The sequence below is a fragment of the Mauremys reevesii genome, linkage group 4, assembly GCF_016161935.1.
Source record: "Mauremys reevesii isolate NIE-2019 linkage group 4, ASM1616193v1, whole genome shotgun sequence".
In the NCBI taxonomy this organism is placed as follows: Eukaryota; Metazoa; Chordata; order Testudines; family Geoemydidae; genus Mauremys; species Mauremys reevesii.
In genome coordinates, this window is record NC_052626.1 from 92,242,337 (window position 1) to 92,266,027 (window position 23,691).

The 23,691-nt window shown below is 44.2% G+C and overlaps 1 protein-coding gene across 9 annotated transcripts in view; it reads right to left on the reverse strand.

Annotated features, from left to right (window-relative positions):
* Window positions 1-23,691, reverse strand: part of CCDC73 (coiled-coil domain containing 73) — a 152,478-nt gene that overhangs the window by 114,575 nt on the left and 14,212 nt on the right. For 3 of the 9 annotated variants that reach the window (XM_039536334.1, XM_039536332.1, XM_039536339.1), the window contains 3 exons: window positions 23,007-23,082; window positions 22,346-22,469; window positions 20,505-20,651 (listed from right to left, as the gene is read on the reverse strand). The exons of 1 other annotated variant lie outside the window; for it this stretch is intronic. In XM_039536334.1, coding sequence (XP_039392268.1) covers window positions 20,505-20,636 — 132 coding nt within the window. In that variant the 5' untranslated portion in view covers window positions 20,637-20,651; window positions 22,346-22,469; window positions 23,007-23,082. Of the gene's footprint in view, window positions 1-20,504; window positions 20,652-22,315; window positions 22,470-23,006; window positions 23,083-23,691 lie in introns of all 9 variants that reach the window. 5 more of the 9 variants (XM_039536335.1, XM_039536336.1, XM_039536333.1 and 2 more) reach the window with 3 other exon arrangements.

The window sequence follows — 23,691 nt, forward strand, 5'->3', positions numbered from 1 at the left end:
TTCTCCTTTCTTGCCAATCCATCCCCTTATTCAACCCTGGATATTTCAGGCAAACCACCTCCCGTAACTTCCTTTCCACTCTTATCATTTGCGGGCTCCTACTCTTGCTCACTACATTAAAACATTGTCAACAATTCTCATTCCCCTAGTATATGCTCCAATTTTACAAAATCTGCCTCACTACACTTTCTTAAAAAATCCTTGACTCTCTCACTAATATTTCTCATTCTTTAACTTTGCCTTTCTCAAAGTTCTTGGAAATATAGGCTTTTCATTTTCCAATTCCATCTCACATAATACCCATGACCTTAAGATGTGTTTTACTCTGGATGTAGCATAAATACTGCTCTTCTCCTTGTGGTCAACAACCTCCTTGTTTTTACTTCTGATTACACCTTCTCTGTCATGTGATTTGACATCACTGGTCACAGAATTGGCCACTGTGGACTATTCCTTCCTCCTGGATTACCTACATAGCTCAGCAGGAGGAAACCAGAGAAACCGGAAAAGATTCTGCTCTCAACAATCTAACTGTTCCACATGTCAGAGGATGGCTCTTTTTCTGCATCAAGACCCTCCTGTACAGAGTCCAAAAAGGTTCACTTCTTGGAACGGTACTTTTTCCTACCATCTTAGTCCTGTCTTTAACTATAACCACCACTTTTACGATAACAGTCATCTACACAGATATTTAAATATTGTTAATAATTCATTTCAGTTCTCCCTATCTGTCTCTCTTGACAGGGTAAATTTGTGGCCCAGAATATATTTCCCCCACGAATCTCCATATGTGTGCATATCTACCTATAACCTATTGTCACAATATTGCCCAATTATATCTCTGCATCTTCTCTACCTCTGCTGAAATCCACATCCATGCTTTATTTAGTCTTAACTCTCTAGACTACACTATGTTCAGAATACTTCTACTCATATTTTCACTGAAATAATGTGTGCTGTTCTTTTAAGAGAGGCTAAAAACCAGACACAGCCTTCATCAAGTTCAGACCAGAACCAAGGAATCCTAGGAAGTGTAGTTCCCAAAAGGACCATAGGAACTGTAGTCTGGGTAGAAATACTTTCTGAGAATGGGGGCTTTGAAATAAAAAAGAACCTTGACTGTCAGTGAAGAAGCTATTAGTGAGGTAGCAAAATATGTAGTGGTTCTCCTTTTGAGAGAACCAACCAGTTCAGTCCCAAAAAAAGAGGTTATTCACCATGTGCAGTAACTGAAGTTCTTTGAGATGTGGGCCCGTCAGTGCTCCATTTCAGGTGTGCATGCACTCCATACACCTTTGATCAGAGATTTTCAGTAGCATGCCCGTTCAACCCACACATGCACCCTACAACTCCTCATGCCTAGTATTGAGGATATATTGGGCTGTATGGGTGAACTACCAGGAGTTCCTTCTCTACTGCAAAGTCTCTTGAAGGAAACTCTGAAGCAGAGGGGAAGGAAGGCAGGTAATGTAGCACCCATAAGGACACACAACTTGAGGAATTCCAATTACTGAACATGGTGAATAACCTCTCCTTCAAGTAGGGTCCCTATGAGTGCTCCACTTCAGGTGATTTCCAAGCAGTATCCTCTGAAAGAAGAGGGGGCTTCGGAACTGGATCCAACAATGAAGGGCTGCCATGCCAAACAATGAAGAACTGCCATGCCAACAGCATCATCTGATCTAGAAGCATATATCAGAGTGTAGTGTTTGGAAAAAATGTTAACTGATGCCCATGTTGCTGCTTTTCAAATTTCAGTAATGGGAACATTTGTTAACAGTGTCATGGAAGCAGCTTGTGATCTTGTTGAATGGGCTATTATTCTTGAAGGGGGCTGAATATTAGCAGTCTGGTAAGAAACAAGAATACAACTGGAAACTCACTTTAAAGTCTTTGAATAGAAACTGAAGATCTTTTGGATCTGTCTGCAACAGAAATAAATAGTCTGGAAAACTTTCTGAATGGTTTAGTTCTGTCCAAATAGAAAGCTAATGCCCTGGATATTTTAGATATGAACTTGGGATATAGGCATAACAATGTCTTATCTTAAAGGGAGGATCAGTCATTTAATGCACCTAGTTCCCCAATCCTACAGGCAGAGGTGATAGCCTAAACATGCTGTTTTCATAGATCAATACATCAGAGAACACTTAGCTAATGGCTCAAAAGGAGGTTTCATAAGACCATTAAAGAGCAAGTTCACTTCCCATACAAAAGTAGGTTCTCTTTTTCTGCAGAAAAAGGTTATCCAACCCCTTGATGAATCTTTCAGTTGTGGGATGACTATCCTTGCACAGGGGAATGAAATAGCTGCCAAATGAACTCTGATGGAATTCACAGAATGATTTGACTTCTTTAAAACCACCAGATAATTAAGAACAGCAGAGAGGGAAGAATGAACTTGGACCTCCTCCAATGGGATCTGTATTAAGTCAGCAATCCATTTCATCAGGTCTTGAAACTGTTTAAAATCATCAGCATAGGAAGGTGGAGGAGACATCACAGCCTTATCTGGAGAAGATGAGGAGATGTTTGTTTTTGGTGTCACCTCCTTATCCACCTTAGCCTCTTGCTCTTCAAAAGACTCCTCATGAAGTTGAGGCTGTTGAGGAGGGAGAGATGGGTCAGGAGAGTGCTTTTTGCAATGATCCCCAGGAGAGTAGCTAGGAGCTCTTGAAAACTGTTGACAGTAGGCTGCCTATGGGTCCCAATATGGCAATTGAGGAGGACTATAAGGTAGAGAAGGAGGTATGAGTGTTGCTCATCTCAGTGGGAAAGGGCATGAGAATGTCTTTCTCTTGAAGCTTCTTTCTCAGTAAAGGTATCTGAAAGGGATCTGGGGGTCATAGTGGACCACAAGCTAAATATGAGTCAACAATGTAACACTGTTACAAACATCCCAGAATGATGTTCGCTTTTTATTAGCAGGCATGTTGTAAGCAAGACATGAGAAGTAATTCTTCCACTCTACTCTGTGCTGATTAGGCCTCAACTGGAGTATTGTGTCCAGTTCTGGGCACCACATTTCAGGAAAGATGTGGACAAATTGGAGAAAGTCCAAAGAAGAGCAATAAAATGCCCCAAAATATAAAACAAACTCAAATCAGGTAAGCTAAACTAACTATAATAGCCTTGAGTTTTCGTTAAGCTATCAAAGTTGAAGTGGGCATGCTAGATGTACCGTCACAGGAAACTGAGGGCAATTTGCCCATGCAGCCCTATATATCCTCAGTACAGGGCACAAGGAGGTGCATGCGTGGGCCAAATGGGCATTCCTACCGAAAATCTCAGATCAAAGGTAGCCTAGGGCACTTGCACACCTGAAGCAGAACACCCATAGGGACACCACTGGAAACAGAATAAAGGAATCCTGGAAAGTGTAGTTATCAGGAGGAGGACCCTGAGAATTGCAGTCTGGACAGCAATACATTCTGGAAAATAAAAAAGAACCTTGATTGTCAATGAAGAAGCTATTAGGGAGGTAGCAAAACATTGTTTTCCTTCTGAGAGAATCTGAGAAAAGGCCAGGTACGCTACAGGGCCCATGAAGACTTTTGGTGTCTCTAATGAGTGAAGGAGAATGAGAAAGGGCAGAGAGATGGAAGTCTGAGACAACTGCAGATACAGCTCAGTAAGCCCAGCAAAGCAGGTCTTAAGTCAGGAAGGAGGCTTAGTGGGACCAGCAGGGTGATAAAAGAGGATGAGGGGAATGAGAGCACAATAGCTTGGAGCAATTACTAGTTTCCTGTCTCGGAGCCAATAGCAAGGTTTCCAAAAGAGGTGGCTGGAAATTCCTTTTCACTTACCTGCATCAAGAAGAAAGCAAGATTGCTCAGACTCTTAAAGTAGGGCTTTGGCTAAGTTAGAACAAAGAATAGCTGACTGGAGGGCTTGTTTGGATTTTTTCATTTGACTTTTATTTACCTTGAAAGGAATAGCATTTCCTAATTTATCCAGGAGCCTAAATTAAACTACTGCATCAGCTGAGAGGAAAATTGAGACACAGGCAGGTGAGGAATGTGAGGCACCATCTATGGGTATGGCTACACTTACAGATGTGCAGCGCTGGGAGTTAAAGCTGTCTTCGTACAGCTGTGTGGGGACAGCGCTGCAGTGTGGCCACACTGACCGCTACCAGCGCTGCAGTGTGGCCACATTTGCAGCATTTGCAGCGCTGTTGGGAGTGGTGCATTATGGGCAGCTATCCCAGCGTTCAAGTGGCAGCAACGTGCTTTTCAAAAGAGGGGGGTGGGGTGGAGTGTGACAGGGAGCGGGGGAGAGAGAGAGAGTGGATTTTTGGAGCCGACACTTCAGCTCCCTGCCTTGCAAAATCTGAAAATTTCCTCGACCCCTCATTTACTCTTAACTGCAAATAGCCTGCAGACCAGATAAGCAGCTGCTCCAACGGACTCCCTTTCTCCCCATCCCCCCGCTGTTTCTCTCCTCAAGCAAACACTCATCCCCCTGCCTGCCTCATTCACAGCAAGGTAGTGGGTTATCTCAATTGATTGTTCACAGTCAGTTACAGATTGATCACAGCAAACAAGAGCTGTGTTTGTTTTTTAGATAAACAGCTCCCGGAGCCCCAAGTTCACAACAAAACAAAGAGAGGCATCATAATAAAACAAAGAGAGTAATTTAGTTAAAAGCATTCTGGGATATCTCCTAATACCCTGGAGGCCAATAACAGCACTGGTGTGTGGCCACACTTGACGAGCAGTGCTGCATCACCAGCGCTGCACTCGTTATACCCCAAGCAGACCAGGTGTACAGCCAGCGCTGCAGCCAGGGAGTTGCAGCGCTGGATGTGCCTTGCAGGTGTGGACAGTTACTAAGTTGCAGTGCTGTAAAGCCTCCACCAGCGCTGCAACTCTCCAGTGTAGCCAAGCCCTTAATCTCCACAAGATAAGAGATATGTGACACTCTCATATTACGAAGTACGATAGATCACCTTAATTCTCGAGTAATGTCACTGTCTCCAAAATCATTTCAGAATCTAATTCAAAACTGGTCTTGTTTTAAAACCTTATCTAATTTTAAATTCATTCCAAGGACTTGCGCCAGCCAGTCTCACAGATCTTGTCTCCCTCATTTGGTCCCTCCATTCATCTAGTATTGGCCTTTTCTCTGTTCTTCCCACCAATGTCACTACTATGATACAGAAAAAAGATTACACTTCAAGATGTTTGTCCCTACGGGTGCACCACTTCAGGTGCGCATGCGGCCCTTGATCAGCGATTTTCTGTTAAAGTCCATTTAGCCTGCACATGCGCTCTGTAGGACTTTGCACCATGCTTGAAGGGTATATAGATCTGCACAGGTGAACCACCCTCAGCTCCTTCTCTAGCCGAACATTTAACAAGAACAGTCCAAAGCAAGAGGGGAAGGAGGACAGGCAGCGGAGCACCCATAGGGACACACAGTAACCAAACAAGGTAAGTAACCTTGTAACTACTCTTCTTCGAGTAGTGTCCCTATGGCTGCTCCACTTTAAGTGACTCCCAGGCAGTATCCTCACAGGAACGAGGGAGCCTGGGAATCAAGTCCGGGAGGGAAGACTGTGCAGCAGAACCAATTGCCACATTAGATCTGATGGAATGGACCATGGCATAGTGTTTAGAAAAGGTATGCACTGGAGCCCAATGTAGAAGCTCTCAGACACTGGAATGTTTTTGAGAAATGCTGTGAAAATTGCTTGGGATCTGGTAGAGTGTGTTATAATCCTTTGGGGAGGCAAAGCACCAGCTGCATCATGGCAAGCAGTAATACACCCAGAAATCCATCTTGACAGTCTCAGAGAAGAGGCTGTGAACTCCTTTGATCTTTCTGCAATAGAAACAAAGAGTTTAGGTGTTTTCTGACATTGCTTAGTCCTATCCAGCTAAAAGGCCAATGCCCGTCATACGTCTAATGTATGAAAGGAAGTCTCCCACTGAAATTTGTGTGGTTCAGGAAAAAAATAACAGTAAGTGAATAGACTGGTTAAGATGGAAATCCAAAAGCATCTTAGATAAGAATTTTGGAGGGAGTCAGATGGAGACCTTGTCCTTGAAAAATATTGTAAATGGGGGGCGGAGGAGCAGTCTGCCATCAAGTCTCCAACTTCTCCAACCCTGAGGCCTGACATGGTAGCTACTAGAAAGGCCATCTTCATAGATGAGCAAAGCAAAGACCAGATCGCCATAGGTTCAAATGGAGGTCACATAAAGGTATCTAAGTTACAGGCTGAGATCCCAAGTCAGAGTAGGATCCTTAACCTAGGGGCATAGATATCCCAGATGCTTAATAAATCTCAGGGATGTAGGGTGCACAAAAACAGAAATTCCCTGTACTAGGGAATGAAAGGTGGATATTGCAGTGAGATGAACTTTAATAGAGCTAATTGAACAATCTAATTTTTTTTAATCCAGCCAATAATTCAAGATGGCTGACAGTGAAGATGATTCAGGCACAAGGCGATGATGGTAATACCAGTGGTTGAACCTCTTCCATTTCTGAAGGTAAGTGATTCAAATTGACCACCTACTATTTAGCAATATTTGCTGTACACCTGTCAAGCAGGTAGATTCTAATCCTCTGAAGCCATGCTTGTAGATAGAGGACTCCTAGTTAGAATGAAGCACACAACCTAGGTCCTGGGACAGGAGATGAGGGACAGTCAGAAGCTTGTGAGCCAGTTGGACACACAGAAGAGGCAGATAAGAACACCAAGTTTGCCTCGGCCAGGTTGGAACTATGCAGAGAGATTCTGGCAAATAACTGACCCTCCTTAATCATGGCCTCGAAGTGTTCTCTATGCTCCTGTGGAAGATGTTCAATAAAGAATGTGAACTTGTTGTAATTCATGTAATCATACTTGGCCATGACCACCTGATAGTTTGTAATCCAAAACTGGAGAGCTGCAGATGAGTAGGTTTTCCGTCCAAAAAGTTCTAACTGTTCCCAATCCTTGTCATAAGGAGTAGAACTGGAGCAATGCTGTCTACCCTGCTTGTTTATGGCATCCACCAACAGGAAATTAGGTGGGGGATAGGAAAACAAAAAAATTTTAGTCCCTGGGCGCGAATGGGAAATAGTATTTCTTATCTGCCTATTTACAAGTTGGCAGTATGGTGGCAGGAGTTTCCATGCACAGTCTTTGCTGGATCCAGGAGCACATTATTAATGGGTCGTGTATTTGCACTCTGTCCAGGAGCTTGTGATGCGAGTACGGTGACCAGAGAGCAAGGGTGAAAAATCGGGACAGAGGGTGGGGGGTAATTGGCACCTATAAAAGACAAAGCCCCAAATATCGGGACTGTCCCTATAAAATCGAGACATCTGGTCATCCTAGATGCGAGTCCTTAGGTATATGGAGAGTGTTTGCCACAAGAATCTTCACAAGATTCTGGGATTGACTAAACTTTACCATTGATGACGGTCGAGGCATGACTGTCTCCTCTGGAGACAAAGACAAAGTAGGGGTTTGACAAGTAGCCTCTTTGTCTGCCCTACCTTCCAGTACCTCAAAGGTCTTCTCATGTTGGGAGTTTGATGGAGGAGACTGTGTGATCCTAGTTTCCTGGTGAAGTGGAGCCAGAGACCTGACAAATTGCTGCCAATACACCACCCAAGGATCCCAGTATGCTCACTGGGGAGGCCCATATGGGAGAGGGTTGGTACTCAGAACTGATCCCACCATTCCTGACATGGGTGATTATCTTTATCAAAGTATGAGTTCCTGTAGTCATCAGGAGGGGAACCCTTTTCACCCTCCTCAACATCTTCGGCGGGGGGGCGGATGGGGAAGAAGGCCTAGCAGAGAAGGATGGAGAATCATGAGGTACGAGGCAGCATAGGTAATCTGGAGATCGAGGTCTCAGTACCGAGAGTTATTCAGTACCCATAAGCAGTAGGGTCTGTGCATGCTTGGAGTTTGGGGGGCAAAGGAGGAGGGCATTGTTCCCCCCCTAAAAAAAAAATTACAAGCCTCAGGGGCAGGCAGCCTGAACGTGCAGTGCAATGAGTTCTGTAGAGGAGACAGGCGATGTGCTGCTACCAGTTTGCGCCGCTGAGGCAGGGAGTCAGAATTTTGTTTATAAAACAGAGTCATTAACAGAAAGGGCTGTTAGAATGTTTCCTAAAATTAAATGATCTGGTCCAAGCTTGGTCAACCGCAAAAAAGTATGTAGCCTACATGATAGAAAATAATTATAGATTTTTCTACAATTGTTTCAATTGTTGTATTCAAGAGGTGGTAAAGTTACTAATATCTTTCTTTGAGAATGTAACTAATTTTTTAGACAAAGGAAATGCAGTAGATTTAATCTACCTGGATGTCAGTAAGGCATTTTATACAGTTCCAGATGAGAAACTATTAGTTAAATGAGAGAAGATGGGGATTAATGTGAGAACTGGAAGGTAGATAAGGAACTGGCTAAAGGGAAGACTACAACAGGTCATACTGAAAGGTGAACTCTCAGACTAAAGGAAGGTTACTAGTGGAATTCCTCAGGAGTTGGTTTTGGGACCAATCTTATTTAACATTTTGATTACTGACCATGGCACAAAAAGTGGGAATCTGCTAATTAAATGCGCAAATGACACAAAGTTGGAAGGTATTGCCAATATGGAGGACTGGAATACCATACAAGAAGATCTGGATGACCTTGTAAACTGAAGTAATAGAAATGGGATGATATTTAATAGTGCAAAGTGCAAGGTCATGCATTTAGGGACTAACAAGAATTTTTGCTATATGCTGGGGATTTATCAGTTGGAAGTGAAAGTAGAGGAGAAAGAGCTGGGGGTATTAGTTGATTACACGATGACTGAGCGCCATCAATGTTATGCTGCAGTTTGCCAGCGGCTGGGGATGAGCGACCAGGGATGGATCACTTGAGGATTACCTGTTCTATTAATTCCCTCTGAGGCACCTGGCATTGGCCACTGTTGGAAGACAGGATACTGGGCGGATGGACCTTTGGTTTGACCTGGTATGGCCATTCTTATGTTCTAAAACGCTAATACTGTCCTGGGGTGAAGACAAAGTATTTCCAGTAGAGACAGGGAAGTGTTAGTACCATTATACAAGGCACTGGTGAGACCTCATCTGGAATAGTATGTGCAATTTTGGTCTTCCGTGTTTAAGAATGATGAATTCAAACTGCAACAGGTGCAGAGAAAGGCTACTAGGATGATCTGAGGAATGGAAAACCTACTTTATGAGAAGAAACTCAAAGAGCTTGGCTTATTCAGTCTAACCAATAGAAGGCTGAGGGGAAATAGGATTACTCTGTATAAATACATCAGAGGGATAAATACCAGGGAGGGAGAGGAGTTATTTATGTTGAGCATCAATGTGGACCCCAGAACAAATGGATATGAACTGGCCATCAGTAAGTTTAGACTTGAAATTAGGCAACGGTTTCTAACCATCAGAGGAATGAAGTTCTGGAGAAGCCTCCCAAAGGGACCAGTGGGGGCAAAAAACCTAACTGGCTTCAAGACTGAGCTTGATAAGATTATGGAGGAGATGGTATGACAGGAATGCTTACAATGGTGTGTAGCCCATCTGCAACTGCCTGTAGGAAAAATCCCCAACAGCTGAAGACGAGACACTAGATAGGGAGGGCTCTAAGGGTACGTCTACACTACGAAATTAGGCCAATTTAATATGTCAATTTTTTAAGAAATCGATTTGATACAGTCGATTGTGTGTGTCCCCACTTAAGACTATTAAGACCATTAAGTCGTCGGAGTGCGTCCACAGTACCGAGGCTAGTGTCGACTTTTGGAGCGTTGCACTGTGGTAGCTATCCCACAATTTCCGCAGTCTCTGCCACCCATTGGAATTCCAGGTTGACCTCCCAATGCCTGATGGGGCAAAAACATTGTCGCAGGTGGTTCTGGGTACATGTCGTTGGCCCCCCAACCCCTCCCGTGAAAGTAATGGCAAAATATTGTTTCTCATATTTTTCCTGGGTTACCCGTGCAGACAACATACCACGGTAAGCATGGAGCCTGCTCAGCTCACTGTCACCATACGTCTCCTGGGTGCTGCTGGCAGACGCGGTACTGCAGTGCTACACTGCAGCAGCTCCTCACCTTTGCAAGTTAGCAAAGATGGTTAGCAGCCGTATTGTACCATCCGCTGCTGGCCGGCCTCGGTGAGGTTGGTCGGTGGCTCCTGGGCAGACATGGATGCTCCTGGCCGGCCTCAGTGAGGTTGGTTGGGGGCGCCTGGACATAAATAGGAGTGACTCCAGGTCATTCCCTTCTTTAAGTTTCGTCTAATGGAGATTCAGTCCTGCCTGGAATATCACTGACCTCACCGAGGTCGGCCAGGAGCACCCACGGGACGATGACGACAGTTAGCAGTCATATTGTACCGTCTGCCGTCCGCAGGGCAAGGCAAGGGGATGCTGCTGTGTAGCACTGCAGTACCGTGTCTGCCAGCAGCACCTAGGAGACATACGGTGACAGTGAGCTGAGTGGGCTCCATGCTTGCCATGGTATGTCGTCTGCATGGGTAACCCAGGAAAAAAGGCGAGAAACAATTTTTTGCCATTGCTTTCACCGTGGGGGGGGGGGGGGGCTGACAACATGTACCCAGAACCACCCGCGACAATATTTTTGTCCCATCAGGCACTGGGAGCGCAACCCAGAATTCCAATGGGCAGCAGAGACTGCGGGAACAGTACAGTAAGCCAACCCTGTAAGAGATGTTGCCAGTCACCCCTCCCTCAGTGAGAGCAATGGCTGAGAATTGTTTCGCGCCTTTTTTCCGTGCAGACACCATACCATGGCAAGCATGGAGCCCGCTCAGATCGCTGCGGCAGTTATGAGCACTGTAAACACCATGCACATTATCCTGCAGTGTATGCAGCACCAGAACCTGCAAAAGCAGGCGAGGAGGCGACGGCAGCACGGTGGCGAGAGTGATGAGGACATGGACACAGACTTGTCTCAAAGCACGGGCCCTGGCAATTTGGCCATCCTGGTGGCAATGGGGCAGGCTCATGCCATGGAATGCCGATTCTGGGCCCGGGAAACAAGCACAGACTGGTGGGACAGCATAGTGTTGCAGGTCTGGGATGATTCCCAGTGGCTGCAAAACTTTCGCATGCATAAGGGCACTTTCATGGAACTTTGTGACTTGCTTTCCCCTGCCCTGAAGCGCAAGAATACCAAGATGAGAGCAGCCCTCACAGTTCACAAGCGAGTGGTGATAGCCCCCTGGAAGCTTGCAGTGCAAGACAGCTACCGGTCAGTCAGGAATAAATTCAGAGTGGGCAAATCTACTGTGGGGGCTGCTGTGATCCAAGTAGCCAATGTGATCACTGAGCTGCTGCTATAAAGGGTAGTGACTCTGGGAAATGTTCAGGTCATAGTGGATGGCTTTGCTGCAATGGGATTCCCTAACTGTGGTGGGGCAATAGACAGAATGCATATCCCTATCTTGGGACTGGACCACCAAGGCAGCCAGTACATAAACCAAAAGGGGTACTTTTCAATGGTGCTGCAAGCACTGGTGGATCACAAGGGACGTTTCACCAACATCAACGTGGGATAGCCAGGAAAGGTACATGACGCTTGCATCTTCAGGAACTCTGGTCTGTTTGAACAGCTGGAGAAAGGGACTTACTTTCCAGATCAGAAAATAACCATTGGGGATGTTGAAATGCCTATAGTTATCCTTGGAGTCCCGGCCTACCACTTAATGCCATGGCTCATGAAGCCATACACAGGCAGCCTGGACAGTAGTCAGGAGCTGTTCAACTATAGGCTGAGCAAGTGCAGAATGGGCTGGCGCAGTTTACTGACTCGGTTAGACTTCAGCGAAACCAATATTCTTATCGTTATTACTGCTTGTTGTGTGCTCCATAATATCTGTGAGAGTAAGGGAGAGATGTTTATGGCAGGGTGGGAGGTTGAGGCAAATTGCCTGCCGCTGATTACGCGCAGCCAGACACTAAGGCGGTTAGAAGAGCACAGCAGGGCACGCTGCGCATCACAGAAGCTTTGAAAACCAGTTTCATGACTGGCCAGGCTACGTATGAAAGTTCTGTTTGTTTCTCCTTGATGAAAACCCACCCCGTTGGTTCACTTTACTTCCCTGTAAGCCAAACTCCCTCCCCTCCCCTCTTTGGTCACAGCTTGCAGAGGCAATAAAGTCATTGCTATTTCAAATGCATTCATTCTTTATTAATTCGTCACACAAATGGGGGGATAACTGCCAAGGTAGCCCAGGAGGGGTGGGGGAGGAGGGAATCACCAGGTGGGGTGGTAGAGGAGGGGAGGAGAGAAGGACAAGGCCACACTGCACTTCAAAACTTATTTATTGAATGCCAGCTTTCTGTTGCTTGGGCAGTCCTCTGGGGTGGAGTGGTTGGGTGCTTGGAGGCCCCCCCACCACGTTCTTGGGCATCTGGGTGAGGAGGCTATGGAACTTGGGAAGGAGGGTGGTTGCTTACACAGGGGCTGCAGCGGCAGTCTGTGCTCATGCTGCCCGTCCTGCACCTCAGCAATACGCCAGAGAATATCAGTTTGATCCTCCAGTAGCCTGAGGATTGCTTCTTGCCCCTTTTCATCGCGCTGATGCCACCTATCATCTTGATCCTGCCACCTTTCCTCTTGCTCCCGCCACCTGTCCTCACGTTCATTTTGTGCTTTCCTGCACTCTGACATTGTCTGCCTCCACACATTCCACTGGGCTCTTTCAGTGTGGGAGGACTGCATGAGCTCGGAGAACATTTCATCACGAGTGCGTTTTTTTCGCCTTCTAATCTTTACTAGCCTCTGGATGGAGATGATACAGGGAGCGTTGAAACATTTGCAGCTGCAGGAGGGAAAAAAAGGGAGAGTAAAATTTAAAAAGACACATTTTAGAGAACAATGGGTAGACTCTTTCACTGTGAATCAAGCTGTTAACATTACCTAGCACATGTGCTTTCTTTACAAGTTTGCATTTTGCCTCTTATATTGAGGGCCTGCCGGTTTGGTGTGAGAGATCACACATGCAGGGCCGGTGAGCAACAGAATTTGGCTTTCAGGCAGACATGGTAAGCCACAATCTTTTGGCTTCTTTAACCTTCATAACATGTGGGAATGGTTTCAAACAGCAACGCCCTCATGTCCCATACTAAGCACCCGTTGGGTTGGCCATTTAAAAGGAAGGGCTGCGGTTTTCGGGTTAACGTGCAGCACAAACCCAACTAAACCACTCCACCCCACCCTATTCTCTGGGATGTTTGCTTCACCCCTCCCCCCACCGCATGGCACACAGCGGGGATGATTTCTATTCAGCCACAGGCAAACAGCCCAGCAGGAACGGCCACCTCTGAATGTCCCCTTAATAAAATTCCCCTATTTCAACCAGGTGACCATGAATTATATCACTCTTTTGAGGATAACACAGAGAGATAAAGAACGGATGTTGCTTGAATGCCAGCAAACACCGGGACCATACGCTGCCATGCTTTGTTATGCAATGCTTCCAGACTATGTGCTACTGGCCTGGCATGGTAATGGAGGATGGACTAAGGCTGCCCTCCCCAGAAACCTTTTGCAAAGGCTTTGGGAGTACATCCAGGAGAGCTTCATTGAGATGTCCCTGGAGGATTTACGCTCCATCCCCATACACGTTAACAGACTTTTCCAGTAGCTGTACTGGCCGCGAGTGCATCTCAATCTTCAGGGAAAATTAATAATTAAACACACTAGTTTTTAAACCATGTACAATATTTACAAAGGTACACTCACCAGAGGTCCCTTCTCCGCCTTCTAGGTCTGGGAGCCTGCCTTCGGTGGGTTGGGAGGGTACTAGATCCAGGGTGAAAAACATTTCCTGGCTGCCGGGGAAAACAGTTTCTCTGCTTGCTTGTTGTGCGCTATCTTCCTCATCCCCAAAATCCACATCCCTGTTGCGTGAGAATCCATTGATGGAGTCCACGCACAGGGCTGAGGTAGTTGTAGGGGCATCCCCTAGAATGGCATGCAGCTCATCATAGAAGTGGCATGTCTGGAGTTCTGACTCGGAGTGGCCATTTGCCTCTGTGGTTCTTTGGTAGGCTTGCCTCAGTTCCTTAAGTTTCACATGGTACTGCTGTGGGTCCCTGTTATACCCTCTATTCTTCATGCGCTTGGAGATTTTTTCAAATGTTTTGGCATTTCACCTTTTAGAACAGAGTTCTGATAGCACAGATTCATCTCCCCATACAGCGATCAGATCCAGTACCTCCCATTCGGTCCATGCTGGAGCTCTTTTGCGATTCTGGGACTCCATGGTCATCTGTGCTGATCAGCTCGCCACACTGGCCAAACAGGAAATGAAATTCAAAAGTTCGCGGGGCTTTTCCTGTCTAGCTGGCCAGTGCATCTGAGTTGAGAGTGCTGTCCAGAGCGGTCACAATGGAGCACTCTGAGATAGCTCCCGGAGGCCAATACCGTCAAATTCCGTCCACACTACCCCAAATTTGACCAGCAGGGTCAATTTCAGTGCTAATCCTCTTGTTGGGGAGGAGTACAGAAAACGATTTTAAGAGCCCTTTAAGTCGACAAAAATGGCTTTGTCATGTGGACGGGTGCAGGGTTAAATCGATCTAACGCTGCTAAATTCAACCTTAACTCGAAGTATAGACCAGGGCTAAGTTACTACAGAGAATTCTTTCCCAGGTATCTGCCTGGTGGGTCTTGCTCACATGCTCAGGGTCTAACTGATCATCATATTTGGGGTCAGGAAGGAATTTCCCCCCAGATCAGATTGGCAGAGATCATGGGGGTTTTTCACCTTCTGCAACATAGGGCATGGGGTCACTCACAGGTTTAAACTAGTGTAAATGGTGAATTCTCTATAACTTGAAGTCTTTAAACCATGATTTGAGGACTTTGGTAACTCAGCCAGAGATTAGGGGTCTTTTACAGGAGTGAGTGGGTGAGGGTCTGTGGCCTACAATGTACAGGAGGTCAGACTAGATGATCACGATGGTCCCTTCTGACTTTATTAAAAGTATCTGAGTAAGAATATACATTACGATTTTAAACCTAACCAGTGTCTCATAAGTGACTTGCCACAAGATGTCAGAACTTGTTAGTATTAGAGCTGAGCGGGTCTAACATTGATTTAATTTTCTTTCTTGATATAGGAATTAGATACGATGCTCCTGTCAGATATTTCTAAGTTATCTACAAAAACACTAGAGTTTTCAGTTGCCTACATAGCCTCTTGAATCACAGTTAAAGTCCCTCCTCCAATCTGAAATAGCATCCCTGTGGGCAGGCACAGAATTTGTCGTCATCCCCCACCCCCTCCTTTGGCCTGACTGGAGTCACCCCCCAAATATAGAAGTCAAACTACACCTATGGGATCTCTGGCTCATCTAACACTGACAAGTCCGTGGAGTCATGGAATTCTGCGGTACTGAGTGGGTCGGTAACAACACATCAGTTGATTTGGGCATTGGTTTGAAGAGTGTAGGTGCCAGGGTCAAAGACGCGAGTTTGATTTTGTCAGTACCGACAGAGCTGAGTGGGAAGGCACTATTGGTAACTCTGAAATAGATGGTGCTGCTCTGGAGGCAGATGGTATTGAGGCCTTACTGGTGCAGGTTTCTCTAAAATGCTTCAGGATCTCCCTGTTCTGCTAGTACTGAAGGAAGAGTTTTTCACCACCAAGGTACTGAGTGGAGAGGTCAAGCCCTTCGACACCACAGACCTAGCAGGAGATCAGAGCTTCTTGGGAGATTGAGCTCCTTTTCTTCTGAGCTTTCCCTGGGTCGTCCAAGATCTTCCCCTTCTTAAGTGAGACCTTAGCCAAAGTGGTACTGGATCTGTCTAATTACAGACGTATAGGAGGTAATTTCTTGACCTGACTCAGAAGCTGGGCAAAGGATGTGCTCTATCAGCAGCAGTTTCAGTTTGATCTTCCAATTCTTCTGAGTTCTAGATTTTAGAGCCAGGAAAAAGTTACACTTTGGGGAGATATGGGACTCTCCCAAGCAACAGACACAGTTAGAGTCAGGGGCGGCTCTAGGCACAGCGCGGGCAAGCGCCTTTAGCGGCATCCTGGGAGAGGCGGCATTTCGCTCCGTGCTCCCTCCCCCGCTGCGGCGCGGCGGGGAGCCGGGATGGCCGGACGGACCTGCCGCAGGCATGACCGCGCGCGGTCCCCGCCTTCCGCTCTCCGCAGCTCTCCGCAGGCAGCCCGCGAGTCCGCCTCCTCCGCTCGTCCGGGTGGACGCAGCGCGCGCCTGCCGCAGGCATGCGAGCAAATGCCGCCCGCCGCCCCCCCAGCTGGAAGAGGGAGCGGAGAAGGACTGGGAAGGGGGGGAAGGGGAGCGGCGCAGCTTGGGGCAGCCACGGCTTGGGAGGTTAGAGTGGCCATCAGTGATTAGGATAGTCTCCCAACAAGACAGCAAGGCATGACCAGACAGGCCAAATAAGCTCCCTAGAAAAAAATGGGAAAGAAAAAAGAGAGAGAGGAAAAACAAACTTCTTACATCCAACTAATTCTGTAACAACTAACACTGAACTAACTAAACAGTAACTATAAAACATGCTGAGGCACCCATGAGGTGGACATGTTAGAGCTCTGTCCCAGGCTGAGGCGATAGAGAAGGAACTGAAGACGGTTCACCCACACAGCCCTACATATTCTCAAAGAACAGCATGAAATTGTATAGAGTGCATGTGTGGGCAGAATGAATACTGCTAATGGAAAATCTCTGATCAAGGACTCAAAAGGCAGATGAGCACCTGAAGTGGAGCACCAGCTGGGACACTACTTAAAGAACAATATTTTCTGTAACTATTACCATCTGGAATAGCTTTCTTGTATCTATCTGCCTCATTGAGGCTCCATCTCATTTTAAATCTTATTAATAACTTTCTTCCTCTGCCTATACTTCTTAACTTCTTTCCTTCTGTTATTACAGCATGTAGCACTTTACAGTAGTTACAATCTGATGTAGAAGTTGTATACAATGTTAAATGAAGCTGTACTGATATTTAGAGTCTTAAGTGTATGAACATAGGACATTTTAGAAAGGAAAGAGGACAAGTAGTTTGCCTGTCCCCTTCCCTTAAAATCTGAACTCACAACATATCTGTTTAAATATTTGTTCAACTGTTTTTCAAAATTATTTACCAGACCTCTTCTGCAGCTCAGTACAGCTCAAAAGCTAGACGCATTCACCAACAGAAGTTGATCCAATGAAAAGATAATACCTCACCTACCTGGTCTCTCAGATATTATAATTATTATTCAGTTATCATGGTACACTGAAGTCCACGTTTTCAAAATGTTTCTTTGATTGCTCCCATAAAATTTTCAAGAGTATCTGTTTTGCAGGCACAAAACCCTGTATTTTTAATGCAGAACATTAATTGCACATGCAAATGATAAATTGCATATGAAAACTATTATTCTGGCTGTGCATAATGGAAGTGTTTCCTAATTTTTTTAGTACACTTAAGAAGGCACACAGAAGATTTCACCCTTGCTATTCATTAATTAACTAGCAACAGAGATCAGCTATAAACTTAAACACTTACTAACAAGAAAGCTACATCCAGTTGCCTCTCCCTATCACTGATTCTAAAGAAATGATGAGGGTTCTTAAGATTCAGGAACCATATATTTATGCCAGTGTTCAATAAATCAAGTGGAAAGGTTAGGGATGATGGGAAGGGGAATCCAGCCTTTCTGACTTACTAATGAGGGTGAAAGTAAATTAACAGAAGAAGTAAAGTATTTTTTTTAAATGGCAGCATAAAGGTGGAAGGAAGAAGTGGAGACTGAAATCACGGTTATATTCAGTAAATAATCAGCAAAGCAATGTGAAAAGGGAATGATAGCAAAACATATACAGTACAAAATATTATAGGCAAAGCTGGTAGCATCGCCAACAGTTAGGGTTGCCTAACACTCTCCATTGTAAGACCCTGATTTCATTTGTTTATAGCTTTGCCAAACTTTAATTGTTCAAACTAAAACTTTACACAATGTTGGCCTCAGTCTGTTTTTTTTTTTTTTAAGTTTCAGCTAAATAGTTCCACCATTTCTGAGACCAATTTAGGGAAAAAGACAGTTTGTACCTCCATGCTTTGGAGCAAGGGCTTGAAATTTGACACAAGGGATGACATGCTGGTGACACAGATGTGGCTTTTGCTGTTCATGTAAAAATTAACTGAAATTTGGCCAAGTTATAAGCCTCTCAAAAATCACAATTTGCACATGTTCAACACAGATGTGTTAAAGGCTGGCAGCTAACTCTACTAAGATTTTGTCGGCTCCAAACATGCTCCATATCAAAGTTCCAGGGGCTGAGCAAGATTTTCCCTACAATTAGTCTTCCCAGCAGCTAGGGGCTGCCACAGTATGGGCACAGGAAATGAAAGCAGGGAGATGGTTTCTCAATGCTTCTGCTGCTGGCCAGGGGCGGCTCCAAGCACCAGCACGCCAAGCACGTGCCTGGGGCGGCAAGCCACGGGGGGCGTTCTGCCGGTCGCCGCGAGGGCGGCAGGAAGGCTGCCTTTGGCAGCATGCCTGCGGAGGGTCCGCTGGTCCCGCGGCTTTGGCGGACCTCCCGCAGGCGTGCCGCCGAATCCGCGGGACCAGGGACCTCCCACAGGCAAGCCGCCGAAGGCAGCCTTGCCCCGTGCTTGGGGCGGCAAAATACCTAAAGCCGCCCCTGCTGCTGGCACCCAGGAAACCTGGAGTAATAATAAGAGGAAGCAGCCTGAGGCAGGGGTGGCTCCAACACAGACCCAGGGTCTGAACTACATGCCCCAAAGCTTCAGACTTAACTGAAAGCAACTTAAGAAGTGTTCCTGTCTTTAACACTCAGATGTCCAACTCCCAATGGGGTCTAAACCCCAAATAAATCTGTTTTACCCTGTATAAAGCTTTCCTGTGAGACTCCAAGCCTTCATTCTTCCCAGTCTGACTCACAAGAAGGCCTGCCTGCAAACAGAGCCATCCACAGTCAATTGTCCTGGCTGATGGGAGCCATCAAGATTCCAAACCACCATTAATGGCCCACACTTTGCATAATTACAATAGGCCCTCAGAGTTATATTTCATATTTCTAGTTTCAGATACAAGAGTGATACATTTACACAAACAGGATGACCACACTCAGTAGATTATAAACTTTGTAATGATACCTTACAAGAGACCTTTTGCATAGTGTTATATGACTCTAACCAAATGAAATAAAGAGGTTAAAAACTCTGATAGTGTAACAGGCAGCAGGCTGTTACACTCTCAAAATATACTATCCCTATGGGGAAAAGTGGTGGTTTGCTATTCTGATATAAATAAAAATTCTCCAGGTTCCCTTCATTACTGCAAACATGGCTGTACTGGGCTAAACTCCTGTCCTAGACTAAACCCACAGTTCGTAGTGATTAGGGTGTGGTGAATTTATAACAACTGCAATTGAACCAAGGGCCTGGAGGCTTTTGGTTTAGATACTGTGCAGCAGCCATTACAGATGTAGTATTATTTTAAAAAAGTGTTGTGCCATTTAACTTTTAAAATAGATCAAAACAAAGGTAAACATTTATCAATGCAAACATTTTTTGTATAATGTTTATAATACACTTTTGTCAAACAGGTCAAAGGTATTAAATAACTAAAGTATATTTCTTCTGTGAAAGGCAGAAAGAAAATCATTCAGAAAATCTAAAAAGAAAAGCATTAGCAAATGTACACTAGAATCTTTTGGAATATAACTGAAAAATAAAATAGGTGTTACTATTAGCCTTTAATTATAAAGACATAATTGCAATACTTAAAGATGAATCTCCATCTACTTCTTTATTTTAAATCAAGAAATACTCATATCTTAGCATGGCAGTGCTCATGATATCTCTAAAGTAATAGTTTGATTTTGTCCTTTATTGACTATGTTTATAACCAACAAGATGGTTGAAAAAAATCTATTTGTGTATGTCAAAGATACTAACCATCTATTTGCTTTCTTTTTTAATTTAGTGAAAGCACTGGTACACTGACAGAAAAGCAGGTCAAAGCTACACCCCTCCTGGTAAATGGTAAATCAATCTGTTAAAAAAAGACTGAGATAGACTCAGTTATGGGTGTATGTCTACATGTCTGCCACCTTTCCACATCATGAGTCACTCTTGAAACGGTTTTTGATACAGAAGGATATATTGGTAATAAAATAAACACAATAGAAAATAAAAGTTGACTATAAGCAATTTCTCCCTTTTTAATTTGGTAAACAATTGTATTTTTTGATCAATAAATATGTGACAGTTGTATTCATTGTCCCAACGTACCCATAAGAACTAAGTTGTCCAAGTCTAATATATGCCCCAAATACACACACTACAAGCTTCCATGATATTTATGATACAAAATCCTGGCGGATAAGTGTTCTTTTGTATGAAAGTGGGTTATCTGTTTTTACAGATGAGTAGGAATTCTTACAATTAATAATGAAACGTTGGAAATAACACAAAGAATTGGGAGTTTAAAATAATTCTAGCACACATACCCTTCTTACACGCAGTTCTTCTACTGCCTCTAGTAAACTTGTTTTAAAATCTAACAGATGAATAGAAAGCAGTGTGTCTGAAGAACTTTGAAAAGTATAAGCAGGTGTCGTTGTCTTAAAGTCTCTATCCATATTTAAAGTCAGTATCTGCAATATACAAATTTATATCATCTTTTAAGATTTAGCCTTTAAAGACTTTCACTTTCTGAAAACTTGCAAGTGTTGAAAATGACATCATAATTTAGCTATTTAAACACCCATTTGTAAACTGTGAAATTAGGCAATAATATTTAAATCTGACAAAAAATGAAATCCCTTGCTTATTGCTTAGAGTTAATATATTTAATTTTGATTTCTTATTTATTCTTGTAGCAGGTACATGATATAACTTGAGATCTTGCTAGCTTCCAGTTTCTTTTATATTTGTTTCTAAAGTTAGAGATATATTGAATACTTTTTTCCAGAAAATATAAAACCATTAATGATTACACATTAGTTAAAAATAAATATGGTATTAATAAAAGGATGTACAATGATGGTAGAGGACAAAAGATGTTTTTATCACTATCTCACCATATCCCATAATTTTTTCTCTTATCTTTTGCTTCGAGTCTCAATAATAAATACATACATACATAGGGTGTGAAATAGGGAAGGGACATAGGATCCAGGTTTATGCACATCTGGTAGCTCAAATAACCTACATCACTGACATGGGTAGGCTGCAGATGCTATTTCAACCTATGAAAAAGAATTTAATTGCCAACCCCAAGACTTCAAAAATCATGACTCAAGCCTAAATAAAATAATAATAATCTTAACATTGCTTAAAAATTGTATATATTTTTTTCTTTTTTTTTTCCTAAGAAAAATGTACTTTGGGGCTTTTTTCCCCACAACCATGATGGCAGTAAACTTACTTTTTTAAAATGAAAGCTGAGATTTTCTAATGGTTATTTGACTACAGGAACTAGGACTTTAAGTAAAACACTAAATATGACATAAAATTCTCACTATAAAATTGCAAGACTTGGCAACACAGTCGCTGCAGGAGCTGACGTAGCACTGCTCCTTATGCTGATTTGGCAGTGGATTTCATTTACTCAACTATTCCCCTCTCTTACACACAAGGAATCGTTTGTAGTGCTGGATCTCACACACCAATACAGATTCATATTACTGCCACTATTGGGGCAGCCTGTTTGGGGTGGAGATGATAATGGTAAATTATAGTATTTTCCTCAGATTACCCAGCATTTTGCCTTATTTATGGAACAGGAGTAATTGTAGATATAGTGGATGCGCTTCAAAAAAATTCCTTCTTTTTGAAAGATATTTTTTTATATCAGCAGCCCAAAATAGCCAGAATGCAGAGTGCTCTAGCAACACCTCCTCCTTAGTATACCAGTTAATCCCAGGACCACACTTAGCACCTCCCTATGCTGGTGCTCCAAAGGTCATGGGGGGATGAAGGGGGAGAAAGAGTACAACAACCTGGGATCCTCCTGGGGGAATTCCCAATTTGTGTCATGAAACCAAAACATGAGCCAGAAACAGTGCCTAAGGCCTTGTTATCTGATGACTAAAACCATAATATAAACACAACCTGAGCTGCTTGGGGAAGGGATTGTAGGTGTGATTCTTTTCTCAATTACACCACTGCAAACCAGGAGTACTTCTAAGGGCTTGGCTACACTTGCAAGTTACAGCGCAATAAAGGAGCCCTGGGCGCCCTAGCTCACTCCCCGACCACACTGGCAAGGCACGTAGAGTGTTCTGTCTTCGCAGCTACAGTGCTGCTGGTACTCCACCTTGGCGAGAGGAATAACATTTTTCTGCACCTTGGCTACAAAGCACGGGCATCAGTGTGAACGAGGTGTTGTGTTACTGCGCTCTGATCGGCCTCCGGAAACGTCCTATAATCTCTTTAAGTCAAGTGGCCACTCTTGTCATTGTTTTGAACTCCTGTAGGAAAGCAGAAATGCCCTTTCAAAGCTCTGTTTCTGACAGCCAGCATGCAAGCCATTAGTGTGGAATGCTGTGTGTGAGAGAGAGAGGTGGGAGGATGGGGTCTGCTGCTGTCTGAACTTACAAGACAGCATGCTGACATGCTCTCAGCCCCCCACAACCCCACTCTCTTTCCCCCCACATATTCACAACACACTCCCTGTCACATTCCACCCCACATCCCCCATTTGAAAAGCACGTTGCAGTCACTTGCATGCTGGGATAGCTGCCCATAATGCACCACTCCCAATGCTGCTGCAAGTGCTGCAAATGCCGCAGACTGAAGCACTTTCCCTACTACGCTCTCTGAAGGCTGGTTTAACTCACAGCGCTCTACATCTGCAAGTGTAGCCATGCCCTAATGAACTCACTGAAGTTACACAAGGGACGAGGGCAGAGGAGAATCAGGCCCAGTATTGTCTTCTGTCTTATACAGCACCAAGAATACTGTTAGCACTTAATAATAAATTATCAATAATTTTAAAAAGTACTTACGTTTCCACACCATAAACAAAATATATGTAGAATTAAAGGACCAAATTTTCAAGAGTAGAAGCTGAAATCTGCCTGCCTGTGTAAAAAAATGTATCCACATTAAGCAACACCATCAAGTGATTGCTTGCATGTGCAGACACATATTGTGCAATTAACCAAACTCTGTACTTTCATTTACACAGTTACATATTCATTTTTGCACATAGAATACAGGCTTAATTATTTTTAATAAAAAAAACTAGCACTAGAATTCAGGACAGACAAATCCTTATTTACCCAAAACTCCTATTGAATCCAAAACTGCTCAATCAGCCCTCCCAATAACAGATGCAAATAATTTCTTTCTTTCCTTCATTACTTGAAATGGCCCCAGAGGGCTTGATCCAGTAGGCATTCTCAAAGCATGCCTACTAGACCAGACCTCCAAAGAAAGGAATTTTACATGTGTGTGTCCCAGATTCAAACTCCTACTTTGCCTGATTTGATACAGGGACTTGAACCCAGGTTTCCCCACCTCCTAGAAAAGTGCCCTAACCTCTTGGGAGGTGAAGACCTGGGTTCAGGTCTATTGGATAGTCTAGGGTGGGTCTCTCTCGATCTCTCCTGTTGAAGCTGTTCCACTTTGTATGAATAATTAAATATGCATTGGACCAGATGGACAGACTGACTCTACAGCCTGGTGTTT